The sequence below is a fragment of the Conger conger genome, chromosome 3 (assembly GCF_963514075.1).
Source record: "Conger conger chromosome 3, fConCon1.1, whole genome shotgun sequence".
NCBI lineage: Eukaryota > Metazoa > Chordata > Actinopteri > Anguilliformes > Congridae > Conger > Conger conger.
In genome coordinates this window covers 63704733-63722865 of record NC_083762.1, presented here as the reverse complement: position 1 = coordinate 63722865, position 18133 = coordinate 63704733, and the positions used below count along the sequence as shown (strand labels likewise).

Below are 18133 nucleotides of genomic sequence, written 5' to 3'. Positions count from 1 at the left end.
TGTGTGTGTGTGTGTGTGTGTGTGTGTCTGCACTGTGCTCTGATACAATCTCCACATGGAGCCACTGCAGTGTGGTACCAATGGAAGGAAACCTTGTTTAATATAAGCCCTTATGACTCCTTCCTTCACACTGAAAGCACTGCGTCAATGACCCGGAATCTTCTGCGCAAAGCCCCTCTCTGGACTTCGGCATCTGCTGGTAGTTTTCTTCTTTTCTAAAGCACGGAATGAAACGATTCGAAAGCATGCATTCTCTTTGAGGTTTACTCTTTAAGCATGCGCTTTAAACAGACCTTAAGCGTGTTTCTATGCAATGCAAATATTGTACTATATGCAAGCGAGTGTGTGATTATGGGTGTATGCATGTATGTGTGTGCCTACATGTGTGCGTGCTTGTGCGTGTGTAAACATTTAGTAAGCCCTTTTCTCAATGCAATTAAATGTACTTCAGCAAAAATAAGGACATGCTTATGTGACAATCTTCTGTTTCTTCTCTATGATCGTCACACACTTTCACTCCACACTACTGACCTACCCTGAGGGAACAGTTCTAACACTCTTTGTGTTCTTCATTCACTGTGTAACAGGTAGTGGGAAATTACTTTGCTGTTATGAGTCACACAATGTATACCTTGCTGGGTCTAAAAAATGAAAGAAAAAAGAAAAACAGCCTCGGCCATTCAAAGGTAAAATTGAGTTTAAATCATGAAATTCAATCATTGCAGTATGTGGGCCTAGTGATATGGATATACACAACAGACAAGTACAGTGGATTTGGGACAGAAAACATACATACATACAACTGTTCAGCTGCTGAATCGGGGCCCCAGACTGCTACCGAGGGGCTGAATTGACCCATCTCTGAGTCACTGCATGGCATTCTTTCTAATTGCTTCCTTGGTCAAGGCTCAGTTTTACAGCTGCATGTATCAGTGTGTACTGGCCTGGCTGGTGTAACAGGAAGTGATGTAACATGCACGCACATGCACTGTAACTTCATGAGACAGGAAGCTGACTGCAACCCACTTTAAACATGATTATATAGGCTGACCAGATTTTTGGTTTGCTATATGATTATACTTCTTTTTGTTTTTTAAGTAGAATCCATTTTGCACTGATTTGTTAACCATATGGAAAAAAAGGTTTATACACCCAGCTACATTTTTTGATAATTTGCTACATCATTTATGATAGCTAGCTTTATTATAAAAGAAAGAAAAAAGAAAAAAGGTGCCGTTATTAACCTTACACTAAGACAGTCAGCAGATTGGGGACCAACATTTGGGGACCAAGAATGTACCATAATTAATTGTGTGGTTCTTAGGAATTTATTTTTCTTAAAAATTACATACAACAAAATTAGAATTTTGCTACGAATATGGCATTTTAAATTGTCCAACACAAAAACTCTCAAAATGTAGTTTACAGCAACTAACATGGCAAAATTAAGCTCTGTTTGGGTAAACAGGTACCATATGTTCTGTATAACTGTGTGTCATAAAGTGTGATATAACTGTTCAGTGACCACCCATAATTTAACTATTAAATAATTAATTGGGATTCAGTCTACTTGAACATGGAGGTATTTTAAGCAAATATACACTCATTGAGCACTTTATTAGGTAGACCTGTACACCAGCTTGTTAATGCAAATATTTAATCAGCCAATCACGTGGCAGTAACTAAATTAATACAAGCATGCAGACATGGTCATGAAGTTCAGATGTGTTTCAGACCAAATATCAGAATGGGGGAAGAAATATGATGTAAGTGACTTTGACTGTGGAATGATTGTTGGTGCCAGACAGGGTGGTATCACAGAAACTGCTGATCTCCTGGGATTTTCACACATTATAGTCTCTTTGCAGAGAATGGTGTGAAAACAAAAAAACATCCAGTGAGCTGCAGTTCTGCGGGCAAAAACATCTTGTTAATGAGAGAGCTCAGAGGAAAAAGGCCAGACTGCTCAAAGCCGACAGGAAGGTGACATTATAACAGTGGTATGCAGAAGAGCATCTTTGAACACACAACACATCAAACCTCTAAATGGATAGGCTACAGCAGCAGAAGACTTCATAAGTCTAAAAAATACCTAATAAAGTGCTCACTCAATGTATATATTTTTGTATATAATTATATACAATGTATATAATTTTTAGTCTCCCAAAGATGATGATGTGTTTGAGAAATTGGCATGTGGTGTAGTACCCTTGGATGGAGCACTCCAACACCTGGTCAGCCTAGTAAACCAGTCACAAGTGAGGGTGTGCAGTCTGTGTGCTTTGGTGTGCGATGATACAGGTAACAGGATCCTTCATTTACCACTAGCATGTGTTTTCGTGTTTCTATGTACCTTCATTCACAAACATCAGAAAAAAAACAACGGGATGGACATGCACACAGACACACAGACAACCAGACACACACACACACGCACACACACATACATATGCACGCAAACAAAAGCTGACTCACTCACACACTTTCCTGTTCATTACCTAGCCATTTTCAAAAGCCACTCCCTTCATGACAAATCAAACCCAAGTGAGCACATACATAAAATCCTGTAGTTATCTAGTGCAAAACACAATTCAAACAGTAGAACACAACGTATAAAATGTTGTGAGAGAACTCAGCTCTGAAGTAGCCATTTGCATTCTACAAAGGCTGCGGTGTTTTCTTCTTCTTGTCACTTAGTTTGTGTGTATGTCCTTCCAGGTATTTCCAGGTATACGCACGCTCTGTTTTCCCCGTTCCCATTACCCAGAAGACCTTGCGGATGTTACCCAGAAGTCCGAGGCTGGGTGGTGCCTACGGGGGAGCCCGCGCGGGGGTGTGTGTGTGTGTGGGGGGGGGGGGGGGGTTGATTGACACGTTCCTCTGGTCACAGCAGAAGGGGGTGTTCCCCTCACTCCTCATTGGTGGAGCTCTCCTCCACCCCGGAGAATGAGCCAATGGCGAGAGCTGTGGAGTTCTGTGCTGCGGTCAGTATGAGGACCAGGACCAGGACGCAGAGCTTGAGCCTGCTGTTGCACAGTCTGGCTGCCGCGGAAGTCGTGACTGACGTCCGGTGGTGACAAGAGGGGTGAGTCCTCTTAAAAGTCCCTTTGGATTGGCTGTCCGGTTTAAAGTCCCATCGGACGTCACAGCACTCTGTCTCCGTGTTGGTCGACTGTTTTTGTAAAAGCCCTACAATGTTAAAAAAGACAATACAAAAGCATTTTTTAGTTCAGAAATAAGTTATGCACACATAGGTAGGTAATACATGCTAGGGGTAATATTCAAAAAAAGTATGCCTTGTCTAAATTTAAGCAAAGTTGTCAAAGACATGCTCATTCAATGAATATGAGGCTATAATATAATTCATGTTATAACCAGTGAAGCAACACATTACACATGTGTATTTCTTTAATTGGTTTGATTTAATGCACAGTTAGGTCCTCTAATGGCTGATGTATGCCAGTAAGGGTGATTGAGTCCAGTGCAGCAGCCATGTTGGACCGACATGATTGTCTCTGTATTAATTAGCATCAGCCCCTGGGATTATTCAGTGATCCAGAGACTAATACAGAGAGTGGTGTAGTACAATGGATAGGAAACTGGGCTTGTATCTCAAGGTTGTGGATTCCATTTTGGTGGGGCATTGCCGTTGTACACTTGAGCAGGTACTTAACCTGAATTGCTCCAGTAAAATATCCGTAAATCAAGAAACAAAACTGCATTGTTTGTTTAAAGAGCATCTGTTAAATCCTGAAATGTAAATGAGATGTTATGCTGTGAAACACAGCTGGCCACTAGATGGCGCACGGAGCCAGCGCTTCTGTAAGGTTTCTCCTGGTGTGTTGACTTTGCGAATCCTGCATTCGTTTCTCCCGTGTCCGCATGCATGCGTCGAAGCAGGGGAATCGATCTTGCCGCAATCTATGGCACATTGCCTTTACATTACAAGATTTGAGCAAACGTAGCACTTGTTACAGTTATTCATTCATACACTCCCTTTCTTCCAGGAACTTAAGCAAACACCAAACACAATGTGCAAGTGTATAAAAAAAGATGATAGTCTGTACTTATATATTATTAGTAGTTAAGAACAGGCTGCACTGCAGTAGAATGAACACCTACTCCCCTCACCCCCTTCACATTATATACAAGCACATGAGAAGACTGGCCCTACCTGTACATATAAAACTGGGACTTCCTCCGTGAATGAGGTCGTCGTTGTCCGGCAGTATAAACGGGCATCTCTGCTGGACCTCCAGGCAGTATTGCTTGCACGAGATCTTGTTGCTGCAATGCATCTGCGTCACCTGGAAGTACTGAGAGCACAGCCAAGGTTTGTACGCGACCTGCAGGAGACAAGATCGACAAGGTGAGAATTTGGATTCCGCTCACATCGATTACAGATCATCGCGCCGTCTGTCTCTGACAACCCTGCCCTCGAGCGCTTCGCCCGTTCGCAGAGATTGCCATGGTTACTGCCACCTGTGCCGCTCGAGCACGTTGCTCGCACCAAACTAATGAAAAATAAAAAAGCCAGCACAAATACAGAGCAATAAGAGATAAATGCTTATTCATCAAAACAACAAACTGCCTGATAAGCAATTCAATGTCAAAACACAATTTGGTCTTTCTTCCACTAGAGGGCACTCTATGGCCTTTGGTACTGCATTTCACGTTTCCACTGCAGCAGAGGAAATTACCAGACATGGCTGGTTCGATTGTAAACGAATGTGCTATCTTATTTTCTGTTTTTGTTAAAAAGTTGTGTCACACTTAGCCTAATGTTAAACCTCTGCATCCCTCTTCCTGGCAGTAGTGGCAATAGCCTTCATTCCGTATTGATCTTCAGTGTTGTCAAATCACTTCAGAGGTCATGAACACTAACCAAACAACGTAACTCCAGTTTCAACTTTTCCCAAACGCAGAAGCCAGACACTTCAGTCCATGAACCAGTCAGCTACTTAAAATACTCTTATTTCCACTCTTAGATTTGTGAAAATGAATTGATTTACTGTATATCCCATACATTGTCAGGGATATTATTACACTATTACAGTGGGACCTGGAAGGTTGGTGGTTGAAGCCCCGGTGTAGCCACAATAAGATCTGCGCAGCTGTTAGGCCTCTGAGCAAGACCCCACATTGCTCCAAAATGAACTTTTTGTCCCCTGCTGTAACAACTGCGACACTATATAACTGTAATGTAACAATTTGCAAGGTTTGCTGCTTAGTCAGAGATAACTTGACCCATATCTGATGAGGTGAAACAGAATTTAACCATTGATTATCCCTGCTGAAAAAAACAGCTGCTAGCTGGCATTTCAAACTGGTCATAGCTGGATTGTACACCAGGGATCAGCAAACCTTTGAGATAACAGAAAGGCCTGTTCTTGTCAAACCTGCCTTTGATCTTCCAATCCATGGTGGTGTAGAGCAGCAGATCACTCTCCTTGTTTCTAGTAGTAACCTACATAAAGCAAATGCTACATGAGCAAACCAGTGCCCAAGTCCTTGCTGTCACCTGACCATTGTTGACCTGTTGAAGATTTTACGTGGTAGGAAGATGCTGAACTGGCGCCATTTCCCCAATGTTATTTTGTCTGCACAACGGGTAGTGAGCAGGCATGCACAGTAGTGCTATTCAGTGACCAGTAATGGTAGCAACAAGTAGTAGCATTATCTAACTAACATTACTGCCTAACGTTAGCTTAGCTGCTAGCATTACTTAACGTTATACTCAGCGTGGCTTGCTTCTGATCGGCGCTAGTCTGATTAAAAGTAGATTTTCGTTGGATAATCAAAACAATCACAGGTTGTCTGCAATTGCTCTGATCAGGGAGAAAAGGGAATATGTTTTATTTTGACTTTCTAGAAATTACCTGTTTAGCTAACTCCATTGACCTCCATTCATTCTGTGAGCGACTGTTGTCTGTCTAATAAAGTACCAGTGCGGATGATTCAGACCCAGACAGTGGCCTCTCGCTCTGCCTCTTCCTCTCTGCCTGTTAGATGCTCACAATACCAACCCAATACTATTCTGTGCAACTGCCAGGTTTACACTGTGTTATGCAGTCACACAGCTTAAACCGCACAAACCTCCAACTGTGTTCTTCCTACGTGTTCATTCGAGCATCTATGGATACTGAATAGGAGGACTTTCATAAGTGCAAAACACAATTAATTAAGGGGTAACACAGCAAGCAAGTCATTTTTTTCTAAATAAGCCCCGATACGCAAGTGCAACAAGGTGCATAATGCATATTATCATTATCAAATAAAATGAAATTATATAAAATAATTAATAATACATTAACATTATCCCTCATGTAATGTTTCAGTTGATTGAATCCAGGCCTATTGCGTTAATATCCATTGGTTTAATTAATTTGACACCTTTACGTTCCATCCACATACATGCTTTGAGAAATGAGTGGGTCAGAATCCAGACGTACAGCTGCAGGCCTTGTTTTGAGAGAACATTAATGACTTGGGTGACTGGTCCATCTTTCACCCTATACAGACGCTACTTATTTACACCGCATGCCAAATTGCATTGCTTAACTTGCATAAATCATATTTGCATTTATATTTCAACGGACAAATGAGGAGGGGGGTGGGGGAGGTGGGCACTCCTCTCCTTAAGGATATTTTATGAGCAGGAATCTTGGGTCCCAGTGCTTTAACAAATAGAGTTTGGCCTGGTGAGACGCATACAGTAGATATCACGTCAGCGAATCAAACTCATCATTTGTTACAATATAATTACTTGCACACTGAATAATTTTGACAGTCTGAGACATTCGCCAAGCCAGTTTAGTGACTGATTGTGGAGTGTGTAATCATAGATCATTTCATTTTCCTCACGATCTGAAATATTTACACAGTATTAGCACTGGTTTGCAGATTTCCTTTATGATGCTGTTATTTGTTTTGGAGCATAGACACCTGGTGGATGTAGGGTGGAACCCTGAGTGTTGCATTTTTGTGTTCCAGGCAGTCAATTCAATTCAATTTTATTTGTATAGCATTTTCACAGCAGACTGTCCCTGAAAATATGAGCCCTAAGCCCCCGAATAGCATATGATATCATAACTCCCTAGTAAGAGAAAAATCCTCAAAGGGTGGTGAAAAAAACTCCCCGATGGGAAGAAATCTTTAGAGGAACCCGGCTATAGGGAGATGTCCATCCTCCACTGGCCTATAGGTAAAGATGGTGACAGATCAGGTCTATATACCGTCAATTCAGGTACATAATCTGAACAACTCCCTCAGACATGCAGCTCTGTCTATTGATAACATGTACGGTATGTACTGTACACAGGGACATTTTCAGAAATGTATTCGCTCAGAGAAAAAAGTGTAATGAGTTAGCGCCAATATTATTTGATACCTGAAATCAATACAACATTGAGACATGTGGCCAGCCATGCTTATCATTTCTGTGTATGGAGCTGAGATTTAGCCTGTGGTCTGTTCACTGTTTAATTTGTGATGTGCAATTGTATGTTTGCTATATGGGTTTCAGTTTAAGCAAGAGAGCACTCTGGAAGAGGAGAAATTACCAAAGCTGAAGGATGACATGAAGAGGCTGAGAATAGCACTTCCTTTGGGCTGAATTCTCATCAGCAGACCAAAAAATTATTAAATCAGAAATCTGCTCTGTTCATCTCGTCCCACCTACCAAATCCCATTGAGATCCATTCAAATGCAAATGTTTTTACTATCACTTGTCAGACAACCTGAAAATGACTCTGATGATGTTGATAGATCACAGCCATCAGGAAGTCATGGCATGCAATGGATATGCAACAAAATGCTAAACATGACTACTTTCATTTACACAACATTGCTGTGTCCCAAACATTATGGTGCCCTGAAATGGGGGGAACTATGAATTATAAATACTGCCATAATTTCTACAAGATGAAACTAAAATGTATAAAAATGTCCTTTATTAAAATCTGTCAATTTGCACTTTAACCACATACGGTTTTTCTTTCTAGTACAGATGCAAATAAATAAATGATGGGTCTCTGTCCCAAACATTATGGAGGGCACTGTAGATTTAGGTGTATGTATTTGTGCGAATGGGTGTGAATGTGCGTGCATGCATATGTGTGTAGGCAACATTTCACAGGGATATTACTACGCCATCACTGTGGCATTTAATTTGGCACACGGTGACATTAATCCAAAAGCCATTTGCTCCTGCACAGTGCAATAGCATCTTGGCTCCAGACACAGGACAAAGATAATTCCTCCAGATCTATACAGATTGGCCCTCTGTTTTCGAAGCAAATTGTGCTGAAAACACAAGCCATCAATTTGTGAATGTCACGCCTTTTTTTCTTCTTTAACCCGATTCTAATCTGCACTGCCATCAATATTTTAATCTCCATTAAACAAAGTTGTTTTTTCTTGTCATATTGGGCAAATTAATCTGGCATGGTGGAAAGCATTTATGTATTTATAGGCCTGAGGACTGCTTGGACCAGATAGACAAGACAACAATACCACAAAGGGATGGGGAACACATGAGAAATGTACTGAATATTTACTGTCTACGTGCAAGACATCTATCACAGATGCTCGTTAAGACAAAACGGTGACTGGTTCCACATGTCACTTCCTGTTAGCGTATTATCTAGGCTTCATCGGCACATGAATAGTAGTCGAGAGGTTACCATGGCAGTTAGGACTGTTGTGCTCGTCACTGGCCTGGCCTTCGCTCCTGTCAGTATGGAACAAGGGCAAACCGGCTTAGTGTCACAGCCATGATCACTGCCTGATACTGTGGAAATGACGCTGATGCCGTAGAAATGCCAACATGTATATCAGTGTACATCTTCTGTGCACACAAACTTAACTGTCCTTGATTTTGTTGGCTTATGCGTTTACATCGTGTATGAAATGAAAGCAGTGGCAATTCGCTTCACAGTTTAGGTGTGCCGCCCATGTCCGGTTTCCTGCAATAAAGTGCCCCCGGAGAGGCCTGGAACCAATCGCTATCTGTCCTGAACTCTGACATAAAATGAAATTCAGGTCCATATTTTTGATAACATAAACACATAAACACAGCAATTTGGCACAGTTTTAACTGCCAAAAAATAGAAAATTGCAAAGTTCCTATTTCTAGACATTGTACAAATTGACAATTCGTTTAGGAACAACAACGAGTTTAAGATGTTGCCCTGGCTTCAAAATTCCCCAGATCTCAATCCCAGCAAGCATCTCTGGAAAGTGCTGGAACAACAAGTCAGACCCACTGTAGAATGTTTTGGCTCATTGGTGTATAACATAATGAAAGGACCAGCGGGGCCGGATCTGGGAGGTCCCCCAAACACAATCGCTGGTATCTCTGTTATTGTTAGTGCAAACCTCTGCCACCGCCAACAATCCCAATGATGAAGAACCTCAGAACAATCCCGCTTCACCCCCCATCCACGTCAATAATCTCCACAACAAACAACAGCAGAACGCAAGCTCCCCCGCCCCCATCAACAATCTCTGAAATGAACAACAGCAGAACGCTGTGGCATGTGGCATTTGCAGCCTACTGAATATCTGACTAATCTAACTCTTCAGACTGAGAGTCAGATTCACACTTCTGGCACATATAAATTACCTGGCCTTGGGTACAAGGATCAGTTTGATAGTCAGACTCAGCTAGTCTTGTATAGTCCAGAGCCCAGGAAGTCAACCTCAGAACACAAAGTCACACAAAATGGCTATAAAAGTTTTGAAGTAGTGCCTCTTGTTTTAGAGAAATTAACAGGGTGGCAACTAACCTGTAGGAGGGAGGCAAAGTGTGACTCTGCCATTTGTGAGGTGGGGGTTCTGGTGTGTGTCAAAAGGGACAAAGGACAATGCTGTTTGTAGTACCTTTTGACGAGTTCCAGACCAGTGACGCCAAGAAGATAAGGGATAGATATATGGTGGGTGGATGAGCGGTTCCCGGGCAATTAGGCCATGAGGGCCATTAAAACTCCCGGGAAAAGAATGTGCCTAATATCTTATGACCCCACACCTGGTCACTTCCAGGGGGAAAGACTCCGGGCAGTACCACAGTGCCCTCTTTGGGCACTGCTGTCATTACCCCAGGGACTACTCTCTTGGATGAAAACCTCAAAACTGTTGTTGAGATGGTCAATAGACCCGGTACAATATTGTAAACATTGCCCATGTGATCCTGGTTGTATTGCATTATGCCCATTGTTGTAATAACAGGAATTACATGTAAAATGGATACACAGGAGGGAGGTTTCATGATAACTGCACCATAACAAAACATTAGGATAATCTGTTTGGTATGGATGTGATCCAGTAAAATCAAGGAATCAGATGAGATACATTTCATACCAAATGGATTTTAATAAACCATAGTTTCAATAACTCAAGGGAAAACCTACACGTCCTCTCTTGGTAATCATCTAATTTTCCCTACGCAACAACCCCCAACGGTGGGGGTCTAAATTCCAGATTTGACAACCCCACCAGGCTAATTTATGGCACTGCCGCCTGGATCAAACACATGATTTGGCATAAAAGCCAGGGAGACAAGCCTATCAGGGAAGATCGCATTCGACTTCCCACACTGTGCATACTTTGTATATGTGTGTAGCGAAAGCAGGCTGGGTAAGACAATTTCACTCTGTTCTTTTTATCTTCAATTTGTCTTTTCGTAATTGACTGTGTGATTCTACGCTAACTGCCTACCCGTCTGCAAATAAATTATTTTGTTTGTAACTTGCGTGATCTCCATGACTCTAATTCATCTTGTACCTTTTCAGCCTAAATTACAACTGAATATTGAGGGGGACAATGGGGACCAAGGACTGACCGATCGGCAGTCCCTTGGTACAGGTGATAGTTCTAAGCTGTGAGGCCAGCAAGTTTCTGCCAACGTAAAGGGTCGGCTATGCACGGCTCTTGTGGTTTGACGTGAAGGGAACCCCTGGGCGTTACGGCGCTGGTTCCTGTCAAATTATCTCTAAGGAGCCCAGTTAATGCTATGCCGACCTGGGCTCGCAACTATCATGACTGTGTTGCATGTATTGTGTTGACTGGACCCTCAGCCTCTGAGTTCTACACCGAACTGAGATATTCAGCAATAATGTTAATCGCGAGAACATATATTGAGTAATGGTGGCGCAGGTACGAGTCGAGTGTAATCACTCCCGAGATTCGCGTAAATTTCAAACCCAAATTTCTAAATTATATATCTTAAATGGAGTCAGATAAACGAGTGGAACGAGAGTAACCACTAAGCTTTCAAATACGGCCCCGTTTACAAACGGAGAATATTAGGAATTTTACTGATCTGTTTCAGGCCAGTTGTAAGCGGGATATGGGGCAGGTCAATCCATATCCGACCCGTGGCAACAGACCCAGTATATTCCTAAACATAAATGTGCTCTGTTCGTGTGCGGAGGATGATAATTAAAATCTTTCATTCACTTCCAAACAGCCAGGAAAGAACACGTCGTCCCTTCACCTCCAGCTATTCCCTCATAGGTCTAGCTGTGCAGGTTCTACAAACCCATGTGACAACTTACCCCGCACTCCCCTACTGTATATTGTTGAAAGGTAATGTCATGCTTGCACCTTAATTTTACCCCACCTGTAGATTCTCTTTGTTTTTATTTCTATTAAATGCTGTTTCGACAATAAATGCAAACAAACAAACGGTAAATATATAAATACATAAATACATTTTATTTTGCAAATGTCAGTAAGGCTGACAGCTGGCCACAGCAGTTTGCAGCTGTAATGGACATGATGGCTTGGATGAGCTGTACTTTGTCCTACTTACTGCTCTCCTCTCTGGAGGGGTGGGGGCAGAGAGATCACTCTCTGCCATCTTGCAATGATAAATTACTACACCGTTAGAGAGAGAGAGAGAGAGAGAGAGAGAGAGAGAGGGGGAGAGAGAAAGAGAGAGAGGGGGAGAGAGAGAGAGCAGATGAAAAAAGAAAGGGTGATATAGAGCAGACAGAACAGAAAGCAGAAGAGAAAGACAAAACCATTAAAAAGGCTAGAGTGTGCAGTGGTGTGCATGTGTACATGTGTGTGAAAGAGAGAAAGAGGGAGAGAGAGAGAGAGAGAGAGAGAGAGAGAGAGAGAGAGAGAACCGTGAGCCATCAGCACATTTGAATGCACACCTCTGGATTTCAGCAGTCAGGTTATGAAGGCTGTTGTATGAACCCCAGGAGATTGCATCAAAGTGAGACACGAATGCTGCCATAACTTCGCTAAAATGACACCTTGGTACAAATGCTGAAAAACTGAATTTCAGTAGATGTACACTGGATACATTAACTTTTCTTCAGGTTTTTCCATTTTGTTGCAACAGAAATGTTAGGAGCCTAATTGCATAAATGGTAGTCTCGGTGTCAACAAGGTTAGCATCTGTTCAAAGTTAGCAAGTTTACAAGCATATAATATAGGAAATGGTTGTTGTTTATATTCACTTGCAATTACCGAAAGGAGAAAACCTGCCATTGCAGATTATTTCACAGACAATCTAAATCAAATCAGTTTGTTTTTCTTTCACTTTTATTAATTTTGCTCTTGTTGACTTGTCACTTCCTTTAATGTATTACTTCCTGTTTCTGACGTGTTCTTCTTGTTCACTTAGTGGATTGCCCAATGTCATGAAATTAATGCATTAATGAAATGAAGCAAATACATCTTTAACAAATAGCTTTTCAGCTGCCCACAGAGCCAAGCAGATAATGTGTGTGTGTCTCTCCAGCTGTCTCAATCGCTCCTTGTTCAGAAAAAACCCCCCAAAAACTCAAAAGCAAGACTCACTCAGTCAAAGCGAGTATTGACATTGAATTTTCCCTGCCTCCACACTGTAGTATTATCTCCAGCCCTCTGTTCACGAGCTAGGGCCACATGCCAGAGGATCTGCGGTCCTTGGATGGATTAAGGACAAAGGCGAAGGGTAATGTATTGTCTAACCAGGTGACTTGTTCAACAAACATACAAGCGATACAACTCAAGATTTTCTAAGCTTTTTTCAAGGAACAGTGGAATCCTTAGCAGGCCACCCCAGCGACCTGCCGAGAGGTGAGCGATGAAATGTTGTCTGAAATAAAAAAGACGTCTGCTGGAAAGCGAGGTGATGATATGGGTCAAAGCCCATACAGCTCACTTAAAACACACTTTTTGTCTGAAATGCTGACCAAGCAAACAAAGTCAATCTTCAATCTAAGAAGCTAAAAATCCCTGTCTGCCAGAGGGTTTGCTGAGCAGCCAAACATTTGTGATACTCTTTTTATTAATGAAGAGCATATGACTCGGGAAGAGTCAGAAGGTGGAGGCTGTCGCTTGTCCTTTGGTGCTGTCGAGTAAACGAGCCACTGAATTCCCCGCATGCCTTTTCAATATCGATTGCAGAGCCCTCTGGGATGCTGCGGGAGTTCATCCCTATGAGCAGGCCAAGGTCAAGGGTTATGCGGCCGTTTAAAAAATGCTCACGCAACGATAAATTCAATAAACTGCAGCAATCGAGAGAGCATGAATAGAAGAGCAGGAGGACTGCACACTGAGGGTTGTTAGGAAGATGGAAAACAGATTAGTGTGAATCGCGGTAGGCATGTGCAGCTACAGAAACACATGTAGAAATAAGCTGAGCCCAAGAAAAAGTAATGTGAAATTAATAGGCCCTGTATTTGAATTTATTCACGTATAAATGTATGGTTTTGCATTTACATTTCAAAAATGTAGCTTCCCAAAAAAAAAAATCTTTAAAAAAGGTTTTATGAAAAAAGAAAAAGAAAAAGAAAACTGTCATTAAGTCAGGTATCCAAGCTAGCTAGTTCTGCAATGCGCTTTCAATAATTCTGTATTCTAGTTAGATAATTTACTTAACGGGCAGTAGTAACAACTAGCTTGCTACTGTAAGGTGCACATTTGTTAAATACCCCAAATTGCAGACCAATGAATCAATTAAAATGGGTCTGCAGAAAGAGCCCACGGTGCTAAGGCTCAGGATAGTGTTGTAGCAGTCACGCATTTTCTGGTGCTGGCTGGTAGTTCCTTTGGTAAGGTATTTCCATTTTTTGCTTATTTCGGGATTTTTTCCTCGATTTCAAATTCGGTTTGCAGCAGAGCAAACTTCCACCGGGTTGATTGGAGGGTGATTTGATTCACCTGCAGCTCAGGGTGTGAGAACTGGCTCTTAATTGGTAATTGAGAGCAGCCTGGTTAATTGACCTCTTGGCCAGTCAGGGCGTGACAACGCCCTTTCTTTTGGGCTTAAAAGAGGTGGAAACCTATATGTCCGGTTGATTCTCTGATCCCTTTTTGCAGTTAGACCTCACGGCAGAAAAACCATAAGAGCTGAAAACACACAATTCGGGCAGCTATTTGCATCACTTTTTAGCCTGCGTCAAGGCAGAGGGCATATAATTGCCAAACCCCTTTGCTACCTCCAATGATGCAGGTTGTAGTTTTGTTTGAGTCAATTTAGTGTTTAAGTACTAGAAACCCCATTTTATTATTTTTCTGGGACTCAAAGGGAGGGATCTCTTCATTATTCAAGAGGCATTTGTTTATCATTCTCCTGGATGTGTTAATTATACTTTATATTCTTCCTGCTTTCCTGCATTTTATGTGGTTAGGAAATGGTTCTCAGGCTTCTTCCTGATCAGCTAAGGTTTGCCATTCAGTACTGCCACAGCATGTCAGGTGACCGCTTCATGCATTTTGCGGTTTAGGAACCCCTTCACACCAACTTCTGTCAGTTAACTACTGTTGGCTCCTCCCTCTAACTCCCTCTAACCCAGGGGTGCACAACTCTGGTCCTCATGGGCTGGTCTGCGTACTGGTTTTTGTTCCAACCAATTGCCTTGTTTTTAATTTGCTGACAGCTCTATAAATTACCCTGGTTCAAGCCTGTACTTGAGCAGAGTAAAATCATTAGCATACACTTGCAGTCTGCAGCTCTAGTCAGTATTCATACACGTCAGATAAGATATGATTGAGCCAATTAATGAAGACCAGACCAAGTTGGCCAAACCAAAACCAGACAAATTCTGCAACTGATCGGCCCTTGTTGTGCCCCCCTGATCTAACCGGTCAGAACAGTGATGAGAGCCAGGGCAATGTACATATGCATGCACACACACTTTCTCATAGACACACACTCATTATACATACCCAGAATGAAAGGGTTAATCATCAGTTGCTGAGTAATTTTCATACATCAAGACAAATTGTTAAAGTGCACTTCTGTAAAAGTGATAATGCAGAAATATCACACACGGAAAAAAGGAATCCTACAGAATCCTAATCCCATTCATCCTCATGACCTCCTGTTAGATAATGCTAGACAAAGACCTGTTCTGCAGCCAAGATTTGAAATGATTTAAAAGGTCAGAGATGCTTGGTACACTTATAAATGCTTAGCAAAACATTAGTGACTGCATACATATTGTGTAGGAACTATATAACACTTAAGACTTATTTTGCTTACTGCAGTCAAGGTCCAAATGTGAAAGGTGCTAGTGAATTACTCAGTGTTGCCAATTTCATGACACCAGACATTAGCGCAACTGCGGCACAGTTCTAAAAGAGGCTGGTTTGATGAGAATACATTAAGCCTGGGTGTTTGGTTTCATGCGGTCCAGTCAGATCACCCCCTTATCTTTATAAACTGTTAGTGACACAGCCACCTGCTAATTTTGTCATGGCCGAAGAGCATTATGAGAGACATCTCTATGAACCAGTACTCGTCATGGCAAAAGAAAACGAAAGATATTTTACATTAAATTACTGGCATTTGGCAGACGCTCTTATCCAGAGCGACGTACCACAAAGTGCATACCCATAACCATATTCCATGTATATGCCACTGCTAAAAACAATAATAAATGGTTCCTGTGAATAATTCCGTAGGGCTTGGCTAGCTAATCGGCTAGATAGTTTGGGATTGGCTAGACGCAGGAAGCAGCCATGCGCACTGCTCCCGCTACTGCTTTGGCATGGCAACAAGTTATGAACCAGATTATACCTTAGTTTGTTTGCTGTAATTTTTTTCAATGGCACTATTTCAAATAAACGTAAAAAGGTTACAACTTCCACAAAACTACCTGGCATGAGTAAAACATATTAAACTGTTAAACTTGCCGCCAGGCACATTTACACTTGCATTGAAAATGGGGCTCTTTCTCTTGCTAAATATTGTGCTCACTCTCACATTCCTGGGTTGCTTCTTAATGCTATGAATTTATAAGCATCTATTAATGTTGGACTGAAGTCAACAATGCATAAATTGGTAAAAAAATTTGATGAAGCATAGTTAGTTATTGATTCGTTATTATACAGTAATAACAATGTCATTACCAAGTCTGAAATACAAATGAAATTATAGTAAAAATCAATACAAATGTAGAATTTAAGACTGAGTTGTTTGACTGTCTTTTAAACTTATTTTATGGCAGACCAAGGATACACACAAACACAATGTGTGCTTGTAAATAAATAAAAAAACACAAGTGTATTTGCTAGAATATTATTAGTGTTAATACCCAAGAACGCTGCTTGACTTTATTTGAAACAGATTTCAAGATTTGTATTTGTTTTCCAGAGTGATCCAATGATTAGTACAACCCTACATCAACTGGATAATTTCCAAGCAAGGTTTTATAGTACTTCTGAGAGACGGCAATCCTGGGTTTAACCAAGCAAGAGGCATTTTTTCCTCCAAGGCTGGTTTAACTTAAAGGTCACATTTAGAAATCTAAATCAATTTATTCTAAAAGATTTTGACTGAACTGTGTAGAGTAGAATATCTGCAGTAATATTTGAGTGCACATATCTTACATCAGAAAATGTCAGAAGTATGTGGTGTGACTCACACAGGGGGCATGAGCGGACAGGTACAAAAGGACTTCTGAAGTGTGAGACCCACCATCGGCAACAATTCATTTAGTTCTCTCAATGACTGCATGCTGTTCTCGAGCATTGTGTTACCGGATCAATGCTTCTGTGAGTGCATCCAGGGAGGAGAATGAGAGGATGGACAGAACAGCAGTCTCACTCTCTCTCTCTTTCCTCTTCCCCTCTCCCTCTCTTCTCTTCCCCTCTCCCTCTCCCTTCTTCTGCTCTTCCCCTCTCCCTCTCTCCTCTACCTCTCTAAAACAAACCAAACCTCAATGATGTTGAACGCACCCAATCAACATATTACAATCTTAGATATCCTACTGAAACCTGGCAGAATTCAAGTTTAAGTATTTATGTATTTATTCTTTTATTTTGACATAATACAAGTGTCTTAAGTGATGAAAACAAGTTGTAGATGAATGTCCCATGTACTGTAGGCTTCAGCCATCACTGTAAATAAGATTATAATTTTTATTGACCTACCAGGTAAACTAAATTGTTAAATAAGAACCATTAAAAGCATAGTAAATTATATAGTTGTGAAAGACCGACAGGGGACACAAATTAATTGCTGGGTCTAAAGGACAATATCACTTTCACCAAATGCTGTCAGCTGGCTAATCTCTGTGTTTACAGCGAGCCACAGCGCATGGAAGAAGTCGCCCACCGCATCACACAGAACATCTGAAAGTCAAACACAGTGCAGATAACCACTGCATCACCACACACAAATCTTCGTCTCCTGCCCCGGTAACAAGCAATAACCTTTTTATCAAACCGCACATCACAATATCGCATCTCCGGAAATGTTCAGTTTTTCACCTCCATCATGAGCTAATAAGAAAATAGAACTGTGACTAATGTTTGTTTTTGTTGAATTAAATGAGTAATGCTTATTTTGTTAGCCACGCGCTATAAACAGTTGCTGGAGTTTCCAACAGAGAGGGTTAGCGGGGCACAGTATATGCTGCGCAGGAGTGAGTGTGTCTCTAGCGCTGAGGGGTAGAGCGCTGGTGCAGGAGCGCTAGCCTTCTCTCACTGCAGTCTCCACTGCAGCACGCCGATGACAAATGGTCCCAGCGCACACGCCGCACCGCTGTTTGGCGCAAGGTTGCCTAGCGTGCGTGCCTCAGTTACACTAAAACCACTTCACTCATCCCTTTCACTTCAGCAGGATATTGGCCCACCGTAAACCAGAGCGGATGCTAATTAGCCACGGGTAAGCAAAGTTTTCAGGAGG

At 41.7% G+C, this 18133-nt stretch overlaps 1 protein-coding gene across 1 annotated transcript in view; it reads right to left on the bottom strand.

Annotated features, from left to right (window-relative positions):
* Positions 1-2908: 2908 nt before the first annotated feature.
* The window catches only part of LOC133123096 (NALCN channel auxiliary factor 1-like), a 92266-nt gene continuing 77041 nt past the window's right edge, over positions 2909-18133 (bottom strand). Inside the window, exons 2-3 of the mRNA XM_061233368.1 lie at positions 4175-4346; positions 2909-3189 (exon numbers count right to left, since the gene is read on the bottom strand). Coding sequence (XP_061089352.1) covers positions 2909-3189; positions 4175-4346 — 453 coding nt within the window. The remainder of the gene's footprint in view (positions 3190-4174; positions 4347-18133) is intronic.